Genomic DNA, 15,570 nt, shown 5'->3' with positions numbered 1-15,570 from the left:
TCAGAGTGTCCTTTTACTCCCTTATCAGTGTATCACTTGGCCAAGTCACTGAGCTCACTATCTCTCTCTCTCTCTCTCAATCTCTCTCTGTCTCTCTCTCTCTCTCTCTCTGTGTGTGTGTGTGTGTGTGTGTGTGTGTGTGTGTGTCTCTTTCATCCTTTTCTACCTGGCCCTGGTCTGTCCCAACATAAAGGCAATAATTTGTTACCTCATTAATAGATCTGTCCTTTTTTTTTCAAACAGTTCCTTATGTTACCCATGAAATCTAGCTGGGGCTGTGGGGTTTCTGATTCCCCCTGGCTTATTCTTTACTTTTCCTACTTTTCCAGGCTCAGCAGGGAGCTGCTGGATGAGAAAGAGTCTGAAGTCTTGCAGGACTCACTGGATAGATTTTATTCAACTCCTGGGTATCTGGAGCTGCCTGACTTATGCCAGCCCTACAGAAGTGCGTTTTACTCATTGGAGGAGCAACACCTTGGCTTGGCTCTTGATGTGGACAGTGAGTACCTTACTATGAAGGTGATAAGACTCCACCTGGTCCTCCAGATAAGGGTGATGTTCCTGTTCCAAGTGGCCCTTACTGACCCAAGAGATGTCATTGCCGCAGGCAGGACCTATGGGCGCATATAGGTTGTAATGAAACTAGTTTCAGTTGGAAGCCCAGACATGAAATGGGTCAGTGAGCATGGCTCTATTCCTAGTCTCCAGCCATGCCTGTGGCAACCTGAGCCCACTCTCAGCACATTGGACCCAGGCAGATGTAAAAAATTCACAGAAGAATGATTTGGACTCAAGGGTTTGTAGATTTCCTCCTTCATTCTAGTTTGAGTGTCTTGCAACCATGAATGAGCTGGGCATTTGATGAGACAGGGCTGAATACTGCAGTTTTCCTCCTAGAAATCATCTGGGGCATTTTCTTTGAATTGATGGGAACAATAAGGCATAACTGTTTGCACAAACTTGGGATAAATGATTTTGGGATAACTGTCTACCAGAATAGGGACATTTGACCCTTGGTTCTGAGATGCAAACCAAAGAATGTCTATCATGACTGGCTTTGAGGCCTCCTGAAATATATCTCCCACATTGTCCTGTTCTCATGCTGAGGAGCCTGAGGTCCCTGTGTGGGGATTAGACAGTGGACTGTCATGGGTGTAGGTGAATTGGCTTATTTTGTCTGTCCCTGTCTGAATTTATTGCAGGAATTAAAATAGACCAAGAAGAGGAAAAAGACCAAGAAGAGGAAGAAGACCAAGGCCCACCATGCCCCAGGTAAGTTTGAGCAATTGTCAACAGCTAATTCTGTGTTAACACCTGGAGACTCCTGGTTCAGGGAAAGCAGAGCAGGCTGACATTATCGATTACATCCTTTCAACCAAGCCTGAATTATTCCTACTCACATTGCTGTTGGTTTTCATTGCAGTAGATATTTAGGTTTCCGTTTCTTCCTCCCCTTATCATTTACTAACCTATTGTAGGTCGACCATACTTCGAAAGCTGTATCCTCTTGGTGACTGCATGGAAACTTAAGCACATTTTATGGAAAATTATTGAGCACTGTCTTTTCATGATCACTGTATGCTGTGTGTCCTGAGGGCACTAACTCAGAGTGTCCTGTACTCCCTCATCAGTGTGTCACCTGGACAATTCACTGAGCTCTCTCTCTCTGCCTGTGTCTCTCTGTCTTTCTCTTTCATTCTTTTCTTTTTGGCCCTGTTCCATCCCGACTGAAGGCAATAATCTGTTACCTCATTAATGGATGTATCCTTTTTCTTTTTTAACCACTTCCTTATGCTACCCATGAAATCTAGTTGGGGCTCTTTTGTGTCTGATTTCCCCTGGCTTATTCTTTACTTTTTCTACTTTTCCAGGCTCAGCAGAGAGCTGCTGGAGGTAGTAGAGCCTGAGGACTTGCAGGACTCACTGGATAGATGTTATTCGACTCCTTCCAGTTATCTAGAACAGCCTGATTCATGGCAGCCCTACTCATTGGAGGAAGAATATATTGGCTTTTATCTTGACGTGGATGGTGAGTACCTTTCTATGAAGGTGATAAGGATCCACTGAGTTTTCCGTATAGAGATCATATTCCTGCTCCAAGAGGCCATTACTGAGCTGAGAGATGTCATTGCTGCACTGAGGACCTATAGGCACATGTAGGTTGAATGAAACTCTAGTTCTACCTGGAAGTCCAGACATGGGATGGGTCAGTGAGCGTGGCTCTCTTCCTAGTCTCAGGCCATGCCTGTGGCACTCTGATTCTCCTCTCAAGTCACTGGACCTGGGCAGATGTGACAAATTCAGAGAACTATGATTTTTGACTCAAGGGTTTGTAGATTTCCTTTCTCACTGTAATTTCAGTGTCTAAAATCCTCACAACCATGAACAATCTGAGTATTTGATGAGACAGGGCTGAATATTGCGGTTTTTCTCTTAGAAATCATTTGAGGGCATTTGCTTTAAATTGATTGGAAAAATGTGGCATAACCGTTTGCACAAACTTGGGACAAATGATATTGGGATAACAATCTACCAGTATAGGGACATTTTACCCTTAGTTTCTGGGACAAAAAACAAGGAATCTCTATCATGACCAGCCTTCAGGCCTCCTGAAATATATCTCTCACAGTGTCCTATTCTTATACTGAGGAGCCTGAGGTCCCTGTGTGAGGATTAGACAGTGGAATGTTATGTGTGTATGGGAATCAGCTTAATGTGTCTGTCCATGTCTGAATTTATTGCAGAAATTGAAAAGTACCAAGAAGGGGAAGAAGATCAAAACCCACCATGCCCCAGGTAACTTTCAACAGTTGTGGTCACTTAATTCTGTGTTAACACCTGGAGACAAGAGATCCAGGGAAAACCGTGTTTGATTTCATGTTTTCAACAAAGGCTGAATTACTCCTACTGACATTGCTATTGGTTTTCATTGCAGTAGACGTTTAGGTTTCCATTTCTTCCTCCCCTTATCATGTACTAATGTACCACAGGTTGACCATACCTCAGAAGCTGTACCCTTATGGCGACTGCATGGAATTTTAAGCACACTTGATGGAAAACTATTGAGCTCACTCTTCTCATGATCAGTGTTTGCTGTGTGTCATGAGGGCACTAACTCAGAGTGTCCTTTTACTCCCTTATCAGTGTGTCACCTGGCCAAGTCACTGAGCTTACTATCTCTCACTCTCTCTCTCTCAATCTCTCTCTCTGTCTCTCTGTCTTTCTCTTTCATTGTTTTCTACCTGGCTCTGTTCTGTCCCAACAGAAAGGCAATAATTTTTTTACCTCATTAATGGATCTATCCTTTTCCTTTTTTAACCACTTCCTTATGTTCCCCCTGAAATCTAGTTGGGGCTCTGTGGTGTCTGATTTTCCCTGGCTGCATCTTTAGTTTTGTCTCCTTTTCCAGGCTCAACGGGGTGCTGATGGAAGCAGAAGAGCCTGAAGTCTTGCAGAACTCAGTGGATAGACGTTATTCGACTCCTTCAACTTACTTTGAACTAGATGCCTCATTCCAGCACTACAGAAGTGACTTTTACTCATTTGAGGAAGAGCATGTCAGCTTGGCCCTTGACGTGGACAATAGGTTTTTTACTTTGACGGGGATGAGGCACCACCTGGTCTTCCAGGTGGGAGGCATATTCCCACACTAAGCAGCCCTTACTAAGCTGAGAGATGTCATTGCTGCAGGCAGGACCTGTAGGCACATGTAGGTTTGAATGAAACTGTAGTTCCCTTTGGAAGCCCAGGCAAAAGTTTTTAATTCTATAGATTAAAATAATTTTGGACAAAAACTAAAACTCAATAGGATGGGAAAGTGGGCATGGCTCTATTCCTATTCTCAGACCATGCCAGTGGCCACCTGTGCTCAGTCTGAAGACATTGGACCCAAGTTAGGTGTGACACGTTCACATGACTATGTAGCACATGCCGGGAGTGATCTGCCAGACATCCTAATTTGAACCAGATATCTCTGGGTAGCTACAAAGTTCCTCAGGGATTTCATTTTGCAGGCATGTCTCTGAGCTTCTAAATCTGCTCAAGGTCAATGTCATCTTTGTGTTTAGCTCATCCAAAGGTGTTACCCTGGTTTCAATGAACCTAACCCCATTCTTTGTATCTTCAGTGTTGTTTTAGCTGATCCATCTGTAACACAGGAGGGATCCTTGGCTGAGGATTATATTTCAGAGCCACTGACTGCTCTTGACAATTGTTAACCCACTAGGCTCCTTTGATTAGAGAAGCCATAGTCCTTCAGTCTCCAATTGATATCAATACTTAGAAAGACCACAGCTAGATGGACAAACAGCATCAAGAGGCCTTAGCCCTGCTCCTTTCAATTCCATCCTGTAAGAAACAGGAGTCAGGAGCCGCTGGCAGGGGACAGCATGTCACCTGGGACTCTGCCGGTGCAGAATATGAACAATGCCATGTTCTTGCAGAAAACGCTTAGCCTGAGTTTCATAGGAGGTAATCACCAGACAACTGCAGAATGTAGAACACTGAGCAGGACAACTGACCTGTCTCCTTCACACAGTCCACGTCACCACGAATCACACAGCAAAAAGGAGGAGAGATATTTTGGGTTCAAAAAAAGTAAAAAGATAATGTAGCTACATTTCTTTAGTTATTTTGAACCCCAAATATTTCCTCCTCTTTTTGTTGTTGTCATTGATTGTGGTGACATGGACTTGTTTCTAGAGGGACAGGTCAGCTGTCTGGCTCAATGGTCTACATTCTGAAGTTGTCTGAAAATGTCTTCATGATGAAATTCAGCCTAAACGTTTTGTCAAGAACACTGCAGAGTCAATACTGTGAGTTTCCAACCTCAGCCCAAATGTGGGCAGAGAAGGTCTAGTTTGTCCATCAGCATTATCATGCTATCACGACTGGTTACTTGGCTAAGGAGGGGTCTAGGAGATCTATCCCTTTTAGAGACACCTTACTTATAATGAAGTATTTGGGAAAGTGGTTTTTAAAAGTATCAATGTCTTGTATTCCGATGATCATCCTCTAAACATTTTATCGTTTATTAATCATCCCTGCCTGTGTCTATTATTATATTCATATCTCTACACTGGAAATTTTCTGTCTCAATTTTTACTGTGCCTTTGTTTTCGCTAGTGTCTGTTGTTAAAAAAAAAAAAAAATTCTCTGCCTGGGTTTTAATTTTTGTCCAAAGTTATTTTAATCTATACAATTAAAAACTTTTGCCTATCACTCTGGACTGTTGGATTGGTTTTTATATTCAGTGTTATAATCTTTTGTTATGCTGATTGGTTTTGGTGGGTACTGATGCGAATTAATAAAAACATTTTCATTTCCCTGTTTATTTTCTAATCTCTTCCACATTGTAGGCTATGTTTACCATATGTAGCAGAATGTATTTACTCCATTTCTTGGTTCTAGTTATTTGTATTCTTTGTGAGAGAGAGTGTGTGTGTGTGTGTGTGTGCCTTTGACATTTAGGAAGGGTTGTGTAGCTCATATTTGATATTGACTAAAAATGTTTCATAGTTTTCCCCCCTTTGAACTAGACACGCTTCTAATATTTGGTTTATACGTTTTAAATTATGACTTTCAACGTCAAACATTTCCATATGACAGTCAATTACATGATGTGTTTTCTTTTTCCTACCTCCTTTACCTGCCACTTCTCATAATAGTATTTGAACCTAAACATATACCAGTGACATTCTGTGGCTGTCATCTTGCCCACACCTTGGTTTTTGGTTTAGATCCATAATTAAATATATTAATGCTCATGAGCTATTCAAAAGTGAATGTCACAGTCATGACTTGCTGAGTGGTACTCATCCTTAACAGAGTCCTCATGAGGGAATCAGGTCTCGCTGAGTTTAGCATGTTTAATAATCTTTCTCACGGTCTTGATACATGGATCGCATTACTGGATATAAGGTGCTTGCCCAAAATGATTTTTCTTGAGTTTTTGGGAGATATTTTCTTCCTTGGGGGACATACGTGGTGTATGTTCTCGTTGTGGGATTCCATTTTGTTCTACCAGGACCTATAATTTCTGCCAGTTACTTCATTCATTTGTTCTCTTCACCATGAGTCTCCAGAGGATGCTTCCTTTGTCCATGCCTCCCCATCTCCCAGCAATTCTGCGTTTCATAGACTGGCACCTCTGGTCCTCCGCATGGTGAAGCCCCTTCCTTTCAATTCCCCAGTAGCCAGTGCTCTAATCCACCAGGTCTCAGGCATGGTCTGTGTTTCTCCACATGCTCTTTCTGAGGATAGTTTTAGCTGTGTTCTGTCATGAACAGGGCCCCCCTGCTGTCCTGGCCTCGATTTGCATAGTGTTTCCTGCTCCCTCTGCCTTTGTGTGGCTCCCAGACCCAGTTAAAGAAAATCACCTGAGGGCCACAGTGTTCCTTCGACCTGGTGTTTGGGGGCAGGGTTATGGGTGGGATTTTTGACTCTCTAAGTTAACCCCTAGGGCTTTGAAGTGTCTGTTGAGAAATTCAGCTGTTATCATCCTAGGTGGACTTGCTGTCTCCTATCCCCCTACTTCAAATGCAGAACTTCAATCGTGTACAAAAGAAGACCGAGTCATATAATAGAACACACCCTTATTCATTGGCTGGCTTCACCAATCATCTCATGGCTGAACTTTTACAAATACACTCTTAGCCACATACCTATGAAATGTATATGTGTGTGTATACATATGTGAATTTGCTTCTGAGATTATGGAGGCTGAAATTCCCAGGATGGAAGGAAAGCATTTGTTTCCCATTAGGCCTCTTAATTCTCTCCTGGCCTTTGATTGATTGCATGAGTCCCCCCCATTAAGGGGGGCAATCTGCTTCACTTAGTCTGCCCATCCCAATGTTAATCATATGCGAAACACTCTATGGAACACAACCAGAATCACATTTGGCCGAATGTCCCGGCACCCTGGTGTTCGGTCACAGTGACATGTGCAAGTAACTATCACACTTGCCCTTTGTCACATTTGTCATTTCTCCTGTTTTTCTCCTGATCTGCAGCTTATATTTGTTCTCTTAATACTGTCTTGTGTTGAGCAAAAACTTTTAATTTTTATAAAGTTGAATTTATCAATGTTTTAATGGTTTGTGTTTATTCATAACAAAGAACACTTTGCCTAATTGTGTCGTGAAGATTATGTCTTATATTTTCTGCTACACTTTTTCTAGTTTTATAGTATATATTTAGTTGCATAATCCTTAGGCCAGGTGCGGTGGCTCACGCTTGTAATCCCAGCACTTTGGGAGGCCAAGGTGGGCGGATCACGAGGTCAGGAGATCGAGACCACGGTGAAACCCCGTCTCTACTAAAAATACAAAAAAAAAAAAAAAAATTAGCCGGGCGTGGTGGCGGGCGCCCGTAGTCCCAGCTACTCGAAGAGGATGAGGCAGGAGAATGGCGTGAACCCGGGAGGTGGAACTTGCAGTGAGCCGAGATTGCGCCACTACACTCCAGCCTGGGCGAGAGCGAGACTCTGTCTCAAAAAAAAAAAAGAAAAAAAAAAATTTTTTTTTTTTGCTTCTTTGGAGACAGGGTCTCACTCTGTCAGGCAGGCTGGAGTGCAGCGGCACAACTGCAGCTCACTGTAGCCTCAACCTCCCCAGGCTCAGGTGATCCTCCTACCTCAGCCTCCTGAGTAGCTGAGACCACAGGCATGCACCACCATGCCCAGCTAATTTTTTTTTTTTTTTTTTTTTTTTTTTTGGGTAAAGACAAGGTTTCAGCCACGTTGCCCAAGCTGGCCTCAAACTCTTGGACTCAAGAGTCTTGTTCCCTCCCTCTTGTTCCTTCCCAATTTCAATGTTTTCTACCAGCAGGACCTCGAGAAACCATTTCACACCTCACTCAGCCTACCCTGGGTCTTCTTGAGTTGTTCTAACTCTTAATATGAATGAAAGGCTCAGTCAGAACTAGAACCAGAACTAGAACTTGAACTACAAGTCAGAAGGCGCAAAGTACCACATCCACGAGCAAGTGAGTGGCTCCCGTAGCATGGCTCGCCCTAGCACCCCTGTTTGAGAGTGTTCTCCTCAGTGCAAAGGAAACTCCAGGCATACTCCGGAGTTTCACCCATACTCACAGCCTTCGAGATCTTGTGAGTACAACACACTCCATGCAACACCAACAAGAGACAGGCCTGGGTTAAAGCAAATGCTTCGGGTCCCTCAAGGAGAAAGAGGAGCTCCTAGAGAGTAGGACGAGGCAGCTGTTGCCTGTGAGCAGGCAGCCTTACCTTTCTGGGAGATGTTCCACGCACTTGAGGTGCCCACTGGAGAGGTGATGGAGGGCAAGCGTAGTCTTCTTCAGGACTGCGATGTACCTTACAGACTCCTGCAGGCCAGCCAGCCCAAGTGCCTGGAAACTGAGCACAAGTACAGGTTGAGAGCAGCCCGCACCTGCAGAGCCTCAGGCTGGAAGAGACAGTCCAGAACAGTACCCACTGTTGCTTAGTGGGTAAGAAAACAGGCTTTGGGGTCAAACCCAGCTGGATCCTAACCCTGGCTCTGCCTCTTGTTAGTCAACTTCAGATTCTGCACTTGCAACCATTTGGCCACACTGCTTGCTTCCCTGAAACCATCTATATCTCCTAAAGGCTGTTCCCTCCTTCCCCTGGGACTTCACGGCAACTGGACCTACCCTCTGCCACATACCCATGAGACAGTGCTGTCATTACTGTGCTACCTGCCTGCCTCCCAATGGACAGCAGAATCCTCGACGACAGCAACTGTCTCACAGTCCCATGTGCTCTCATCGCCTGGGGCTCAGCACGCGTTTACCAAATGAATTACTGTCAGAAAATGTATAAGCTAATACAAATGACCCTATCATCTGAACAACTTTAGGGGCCGGGCCCGGTGGCTCATGCCTGTAATCCCAACACTTTGAGAGGCCGAGGTGGGAGAATAACGAGGTCAGGAGTTCAAGACCAGCCTGGCCAACATGGTGAAACCCTGTCTCTACTAACAATACAAACATTAGCCAGGCGAGGTCCACATGCCTGTAATCACAGCTACTGGAGAGGCTGAGGCACGAGAATTGCTTGAACCTGGGAGGCGAAGGTTGCAGTGAGCCAAGATCGCACCACTGCACTCTAGCCTGGGCGACGGAGTGAAACTATATCTCAAAAAACTCAATGAATAAAAATAAACAACTTTAGCAAAGATGTAACAATAGGTCAGGCTGTTCTTTAAACAAAACTAAACAGTGGAAGTTTTATATTATGTTCTTATACCTGGAACACTGCAAAACTCACGAATCACAGTGAAATTAGGAACAGCATTCAAACACAAGCGCAAACACTGCACCTAGAAACTCTGCATCTAACAGGTGCTCAATACATGTCGGCTGAGCAAGCATATCCACAATGGGTACTCAATGGCTGGCTCTTCAGTGGTCCCTGGGAAAAAGCCAAAAGCCCAGAGTTGCTGTCTATGCAGATCTGTGTTCTGGTAAAGCCTTTAACTCAGTCAAGATAAAATCCAGTTTCTCCCCTACCTGCCACTGTCCAAGGTTATCTCCCAGTTCAGGCCCCCAATGTTAGTCTCCCAGGAACGCATGATTCGGCCTCCATTGGACACAGTGATCACATCTGGAAAAGAAAAGATCGTGGTGAAGTCATTTCCCACTTGCTCTGTCGCCTCCTAGGGTCCCGCTGTGAGCAGTGGCCTCACCTCTGATTTCTGGATGCAAATACATGTTAAACAGGTACCTGTCCTTCACTGTCAGGAGTCCCCCGTCCCCTTTCCCTACCAGACCCTGTACAGATCAAGGAGCCAAGGAACGGGACAGGGAGCTGGCTGCACAATGGAGACACGGGAGGACTCTGCTTACCCTGTCCGTGCAGCAGCATGGCATCCACAGCCCCTTCTGCCAAGCCCTTGTCAACATGGCGCCACACTGAGAGACATGAAAGTTAGACGTTACTATGAACAAAAGGTGGCAACCCAGGAGACTAAGAGATAAATGAAGAGCTCTTCATTTGCACAGCAATGTCCAATTTTATTTTGAGGGGGTGAAGGAGTATAGCTAACTGGCAGTGATCCAGTCCCATTCACGGGGTAATGAGGATACAAGGGGTTAAGAGGGGCCACTACTGTCCAGGCCCCACTACCACCCCATCAAACATATAAACAAACAACAATAAGATTAATAAAATCCATGCAATTCACAAGAAAAATAATGATCATAAATTCTGTTTCCCTTATTTTAGTGCCTAACAACATCCAGCCAGTGTAGGTAATTAAGTGAGGGTATCTGAGAGTTCACTGCAAAGTAGAATAATGTGTTTTTTGCAGCAGCATCTTTTTTTTGAGACAAGGTCTTGCTCTATTGCCCAGGCTGGAGTGAACTGGCATGATCACAGCTCACCGCAGCCTCAACCTGCTGGGCTCAAGCAATCCTCCCGCCTCAGTCTCCCAAGCAACTGGGAATCTAGGCACACGCCACCATGCCTAATTTTTTTAATTTTAGACATGGGGCCTCACTGTGATCCCCAGGCTGGTCTCGAACTCCTGAGCTCAAGTGATCCTCCCGCCTGGGCTTGCAGCAATATCTTATTTAAGGACACTCAGGATTCAGGCTGAGAGAATAAACCGCAAAGGTCAGTTATAGGAACATACAAAGATTCAAAGGCGGTAAGACTGAAAAAAAAAAAGTATCAGAATCCACTAGGAGAGGCATCTTTTGCCCAACATGTCCCTTATTCAGGAATCAGCCAGGCAGAGTTGGCAATGGTAAGCCTTTCATCCCTGAGGCAGCCAGTAGACACAGTTCCCAGTTCACTCACAGATCTCCCCAGTTCGGGAATTTAATGCTGCAATCACATTCTTCTCCGTGGCCACAACCAACTTCTTGGACCCAGGGGAAAATTCCAAGGAGGCAAACTTGAGCTTCCCAACATATTGCTGTCTCCTGGGAAAAAAAGAGTACAGGGGCACCGTAAGGAGCTAAAATCACCATTCCACAAAGTGCTCCGGAAGAAAAATCACAGGGCTATCACCATCACATTCATTTTAGGACATATAAGAAGTGTTTGTTAGCCGGGCGCAGTGGCTCACACCTGTAATTCCAACACTTTGGGAGGCCGAGGCGGGCGGATCACCTGACGTCAGGAGTTCGAGACCAACCTGACCAAATGGAGAAACCCCGTCTGTCTCTACGAAAAATACAAAATTAGCTGGGCATGCCTGTAATCCCGGCTACTCGGGAGGCTGAGGCAGGAGAATCGCTGGAACCCGGGAGGCGGAGGTTGCGGTGAGCTGAGATCGCGCCATTGCACTTCAGCCTGGGCAACAAGAGCAAAACTCCATCTCAAAAAAGAAGTGTTTGTTAGTGAAGAGTTCTGACCAAAAGCAAGATTTTCATTCAGTATAGTCAGATGCAAAGAGAGTAAGAGAAGAAAATTACCTCGGCCAGGCGCGGTGGCTCACGCTTGTAATCCCAGCACTTTGGGAGGCCGAGGTGGGTGGATCACAAGGTCAGGAAATCGAGACCACGGTGAAACCCCGTCTCTACTAAAAAATACAAAAAATTAGCCGGGCGTGGTGGCGGGCGCCTGTAGTCCCAGCTACTCGGAGAGGCTGAGGCAGGAGAATGGCGTGAACCCGGCAGGCGGAGCTTGCAGTGAGCCGAGATTGCGCCACTGCACTCCACCCCGGGCAACAGAGCGAGACTCCGTCTCAAAAACAAAAAAAAAAAACAAAAAAAAAAAAACAAAGAAGTGTTTGTTAGTGAAGAGTTCTGACCAAAAGCAAGATTTTCATTCAGTATAGTCAGATGCAAAGAGAGTAAGAGAAGAAAATCACTTTGGCCGGGCGCGGTGGCTCACGCTTGTAATCCCAGCACTTTGGGAGGCCGAGTAGGGCGGATCACGAGGTCAGGAGATCGAGACCACGGTGAAACCCCGTCTCTACTAAAAATACAAAAAAAAAAAAAAATTAGCCGGGCGTGGTGGCGGGCGCCTGTAGTCCCAGCTACTCGGAGAGGCTGAGGCAGGAGAATGGTGTGAACCCGAGAGGCGGAGCTTGCAGTTAGCCAAGATCGCGCCACTGCACTCCAGCCTGGGCGACAGAGCGAGTCTCCGTCTCAAAAAAAGAAAAAAAAAAGAAAATTAACTCCTACTAACCCTTCCTTCTAAATGGAAGCACATATTTACCTTCAGATAAGTGACACCCAAAAGGGCACCTGACCGACTTTTTTTTTTTTTTTTTTTTTTTTTTTGAGACGAAGTCTCACTCTTATCCCCCAGGCTGGAGTGCAATGGTGCAATCTCAGCTCACTGCAACCTCCACCTCCTAGGTTCATGCAATTCTCCTACCTCAGCCCTCCGAGTAGCTGGGATTACAGGCGCCTGCCACCACGCCCGGCTAATTTGTTTGTATTTTTAGTAGACATGGGGTTTCACCATCTTGGCCAGGCTGGTCTCAAACTCCTGACCTCAAGTGATTCACCCGCCATCCAAAGTGCTGGGATTACAGGCGTGAGTCACTATGCCCGTCACCACGCCTGACTGAGATCACAGCACTTCTTAACAGCATAGAGCAAGCACCTGGAGGTCAAAGCTGTAGTGAGTATGCCCATCACCACACCCGACTGAGATCACAGCACTTCTTAACAGCATAGAGCAAGCACCTGGAGGTCAAAGCTGTAGTGAGCCGAGATCACACCATTGCACTCCAACCTGAGCCAGACTCTGTCTCAAAACGATAAATAGGCCAGGTGCAGTGGCTCATGCCTATAATCCCAGCACTTTGGGAGGCCAAGGTGGGTGGATCGTTTAAGGTCAGGAGTCCGAGACCAGCTGGCCAACTTGGTGAGAACCCATCTCTACTACAAATGCAAAAATAAGCTGGGTGTGGTGGCACGTGCCTGTCACCCAACTACTCGGAAGGCTGAGGCAAAAGAATCGCTTGAACTCAGGAGGCAGAGGTTGCAGTGATCCAAGATCGTGCCACTGAACTCCATCCTGGGCGACAGAGTGGGACTCTGTCTCAAATAATAAAATACTGTTGTTTTATCTGGATATAAAAGTAATGCCTCCTTATTACAGAAAATGGGTGGGTGGAAGGGATACTTATAACAATTTAAAAATCTCCACCAGGCACGGTGGCTCACACCTGTAATCTCAGCACTTTGGAAGGTCGAGGCATGCCGATCACTTGAGGTCCGGAGTTTGAGACCAGTCTGGCCAACATGGTAAAACTCCGTCTCTTATAAAAGTACAAAAATTAGCTGGGCGTGGTTGGCACCTATAATCCCAGCTACTTGGGAGGCTGAGGCAGGAAAATCGTTTGAACCCTGGAGACAGAGGTTGCAGTGAGCTGAGATCATGCCACTGTACTCTGGCATGGGTGACAGAGCAAGACTCTGTCTCAAAACAATAAAAAATAAATAAATAATAAAAATTTTAAAATCTAATCTATCACTCTTCTGGATTGAATTGCATCCTCAAAAACTCCTGTGTTGAAACCCTACCCCCCAATGTTACAGTATTTGATGGCAGGGCCTTTAAAAATGTAATTATGTTTTAATAAAGTCAAAAGGGTGAGGCCTTAATCCAATAGAGAAAGAGACACCAGGGATGTGTAAGCACAGCAAAGGCCATGTAAGGATACAGCAAGAAGGCAGCCTTTTGCAAGCCAATGAGCGAGGCCTCAGAGGAAACAAAACCTGCCAATGCCTTGATCTTGAATTTCCAGCCTCCAGAACTGTGACAATATCTATTTCTATCGTTTAAGCCACCTAGTCTGTGGTATTTCATTATAGCAGCCTGAGAAAACTAATACAACCACCACTATAGATACACTTTTTATTATTTGAGATGGGATCTCACTGTGCTGCCCAGGCTGGATTGAACTCCTGGGCTCAAGTAATACTCCCATCTCAGCCTCCCAAGTAGCTGGGATTTCTGGTGCATGCCATGGTGCCCAGCTTTGTACATATACTTTTAACATTTTACTATACAGTCACGCACTGCAAAACAATGTTTCAGTCAATGATTGATTGCATACACAGCATATACAGCGGTGGTCACACAAGAGTATAACCGAGCTGAAAAATTCCTATCGCCTAGTAACATCGTAGCTGCCATAACATTGTAGTCCAATGCATTAATCACGTTTGCAGTGAAGATTGTGTCAACAAACCCACTGTACTGCCAGTTGTATAAAAGTACAGCCTATTCAATTATGTATATACTACATAATACTTGACAATGATAATAAATGACTATGTTACTGGTTTATGTATCTACTTTTTATGGTTAGAGTATTCCTTCTACGTATTAAAAGAAAATTAACTGTAAAATAGTCTCATGCAGGTGCTTCAAGAGGTATTCCAAGCTGGCCGCGGTGGCTCATGCCTATAATCCCAGCACTTTGGGAGGCAGAGGCGAACAGATCACCTGAGGTCAGGAGTTCAAGAAAAGCCTGGCCAACATGGTGAAACCCCATTTCTACTAAAAATACAAAAATTAGCCAGGCATAGTGGTGTGCACCCGCAGTCCCAGATACTTGGGAGGCTGAGACATGAGAATCACTTGAACCCGGGAGGTGCAGGTTGTAGTGAGCTGAGATCATGCCACTGCACTCCAGGCTGAGCAACAGAGTAAGACTCTGTCCCCGCACCCCCCCAAAAAAAATAGGTATTCCAGAAACAGGCATTGTTATCACAGATGACAGCTCCATGGGTGTTACTGCTCCTGAAAACCTGCCAGTAAGACAATATGTGGAGGTGGAAGACAGTGATATTGATGATCCTGACCCTATTTAGGCCTAGGCTAATGTGTTTGTGTCTTAGTTTGTTTTTTGTTTGCTTGTTTTTTGAGATGATCTTACTCTCTCACCCAGACTGGAGTAGAGGCACCATCACAGCTCACCACAGCCACGACCTCCCAGGCTTAGGTGATCCTCCCACCTCAGCCTCCTGAGTAGCTGGGACTACAGGCACCCACCACCATGCCCGGCTAATTTTTGTATGTTTTGCAGAAATGGGGTTTCGCCATATTGCCCAAGCTGTTTTTTGTTTTGTTTTTTTTTTCTGAGATGGAGTCTCGCTCTGTTGCCAGGCTGAGTGCAGTGGCGCGATCTCAACTCACTGCAACCTCTGTCCCCCAGGTTCAGGTAATTCTCCTGCCTCAGCCTCCCAAGTAGCTGGGACTACAGGCGTGTGCCACCACACCCAGCTAGTTTTCATATTTTTAGTAGAGATGGGGGTTTCACCATGTTGGCCAGGATGGTCTTGATCTCTTGACCTCGTGATCCACCCGCCTCGGCCTCCCAAAGTGCTGGGATTTACAGGCGTGAGCCACCGCGCCCAGCCCCAAGGTGGTCTTGAATTCCTGGACTCAAGCCATCCACCCACCTCAGCCTCCCAAAGTGCTAGGATTACAGATGTTAGCCACTGCGCCCGGCCTGTGTCTTAGTTTTTAACAAAATAGTTTAAGACCGAAAAAAAAATTTTAGTATTGTAGGAAAAAGCTTATAGTATAAAGATATAAGAAAAATATTAAGTCAGGCATGGTAGCATATGCCTGTAATCCCAGTTGCTAGGGAGGCTGAG

At 45.3% G+C, this 15,570-nt stretch overlaps 2 protein-coding genes across 5 annotated transcripts in view; one reads left to right on the top strand and one right to left on the bottom strand.

Annotated features, from left to right (window-relative positions):
- The window catches only part of LOC134735631 (neuroblastoma breakpoint family member 3-like), a 35,308-nt gene extending 29,978 nt beyond the window's left edge, over positions 1–5,330 (top strand). For all 4 annotated transcript variants that reach the window (XM_063631715.1, XM_063631719.1, XM_063631716.1 and 1 more), the window contains 5 exons: positions 330–499; positions 1,203–1,272; positions 1,872–2,029; positions 2,745–2,796; positions 3,410–5,330. In XM_063631715.1, coding sequence (XP_063487785.1) covers positions 330–499; positions 1,203–1,272; positions 1,872–2,029; positions 2,745–2,796; positions 3,410–3,653 — 694 coding nt within the window. In that variant the 3' untranslated portion in view covers positions 3,654–5,330. The remainder of the gene's footprint in view (positions 1–329; positions 500–1,202; positions 1,273–1,871; positions 2,030–2,744; positions 2,797–3,409) is intronic.
- Positions 1–15,570, bottom strand: part of LOC134735664 (uncharacterized) — a gene marked incomplete at its 5' end in the record, with an annotated part of 51,086 nt that overhangs the window by 32,756 nt on the left and 2,760 nt on the right. Inside the window, 3 exons of the mRNA XM_063632106.1 lie at positions 8,246–8,374; positions 9,508–9,601; positions 10,799–10,923. Of these exons, the coding sequence (XP_063488176.1) occupies positions 8,246–8,374; positions 9,508–9,601; positions 10,799–10,923 (348 nt within the window). The remainder of the gene's footprint in view (positions 1–8,245; positions 8,375–9,507; positions 9,602–10,798; positions 10,924–15,570) is intronic.

Source organism: Symphalangus syndactylus, chromosome 22, assembly GCF_028878055.3.
Source record: "Symphalangus syndactylus isolate Jambi chromosome 22, NHGRI_mSymSyn1-v2.1_pri, whole genome shotgun sequence".
Taxonomy (NCBI): Eukaryota; Metazoa; Chordata; class Mammalia; order Primates; family Hylobatidae; genus Symphalangus; species Symphalangus syndactylus.
The sequence above is the reverse complement of the archived record's forward strand: the minus strand, read 5'-3'. Positions and strand labels throughout refer to the sequence as shown.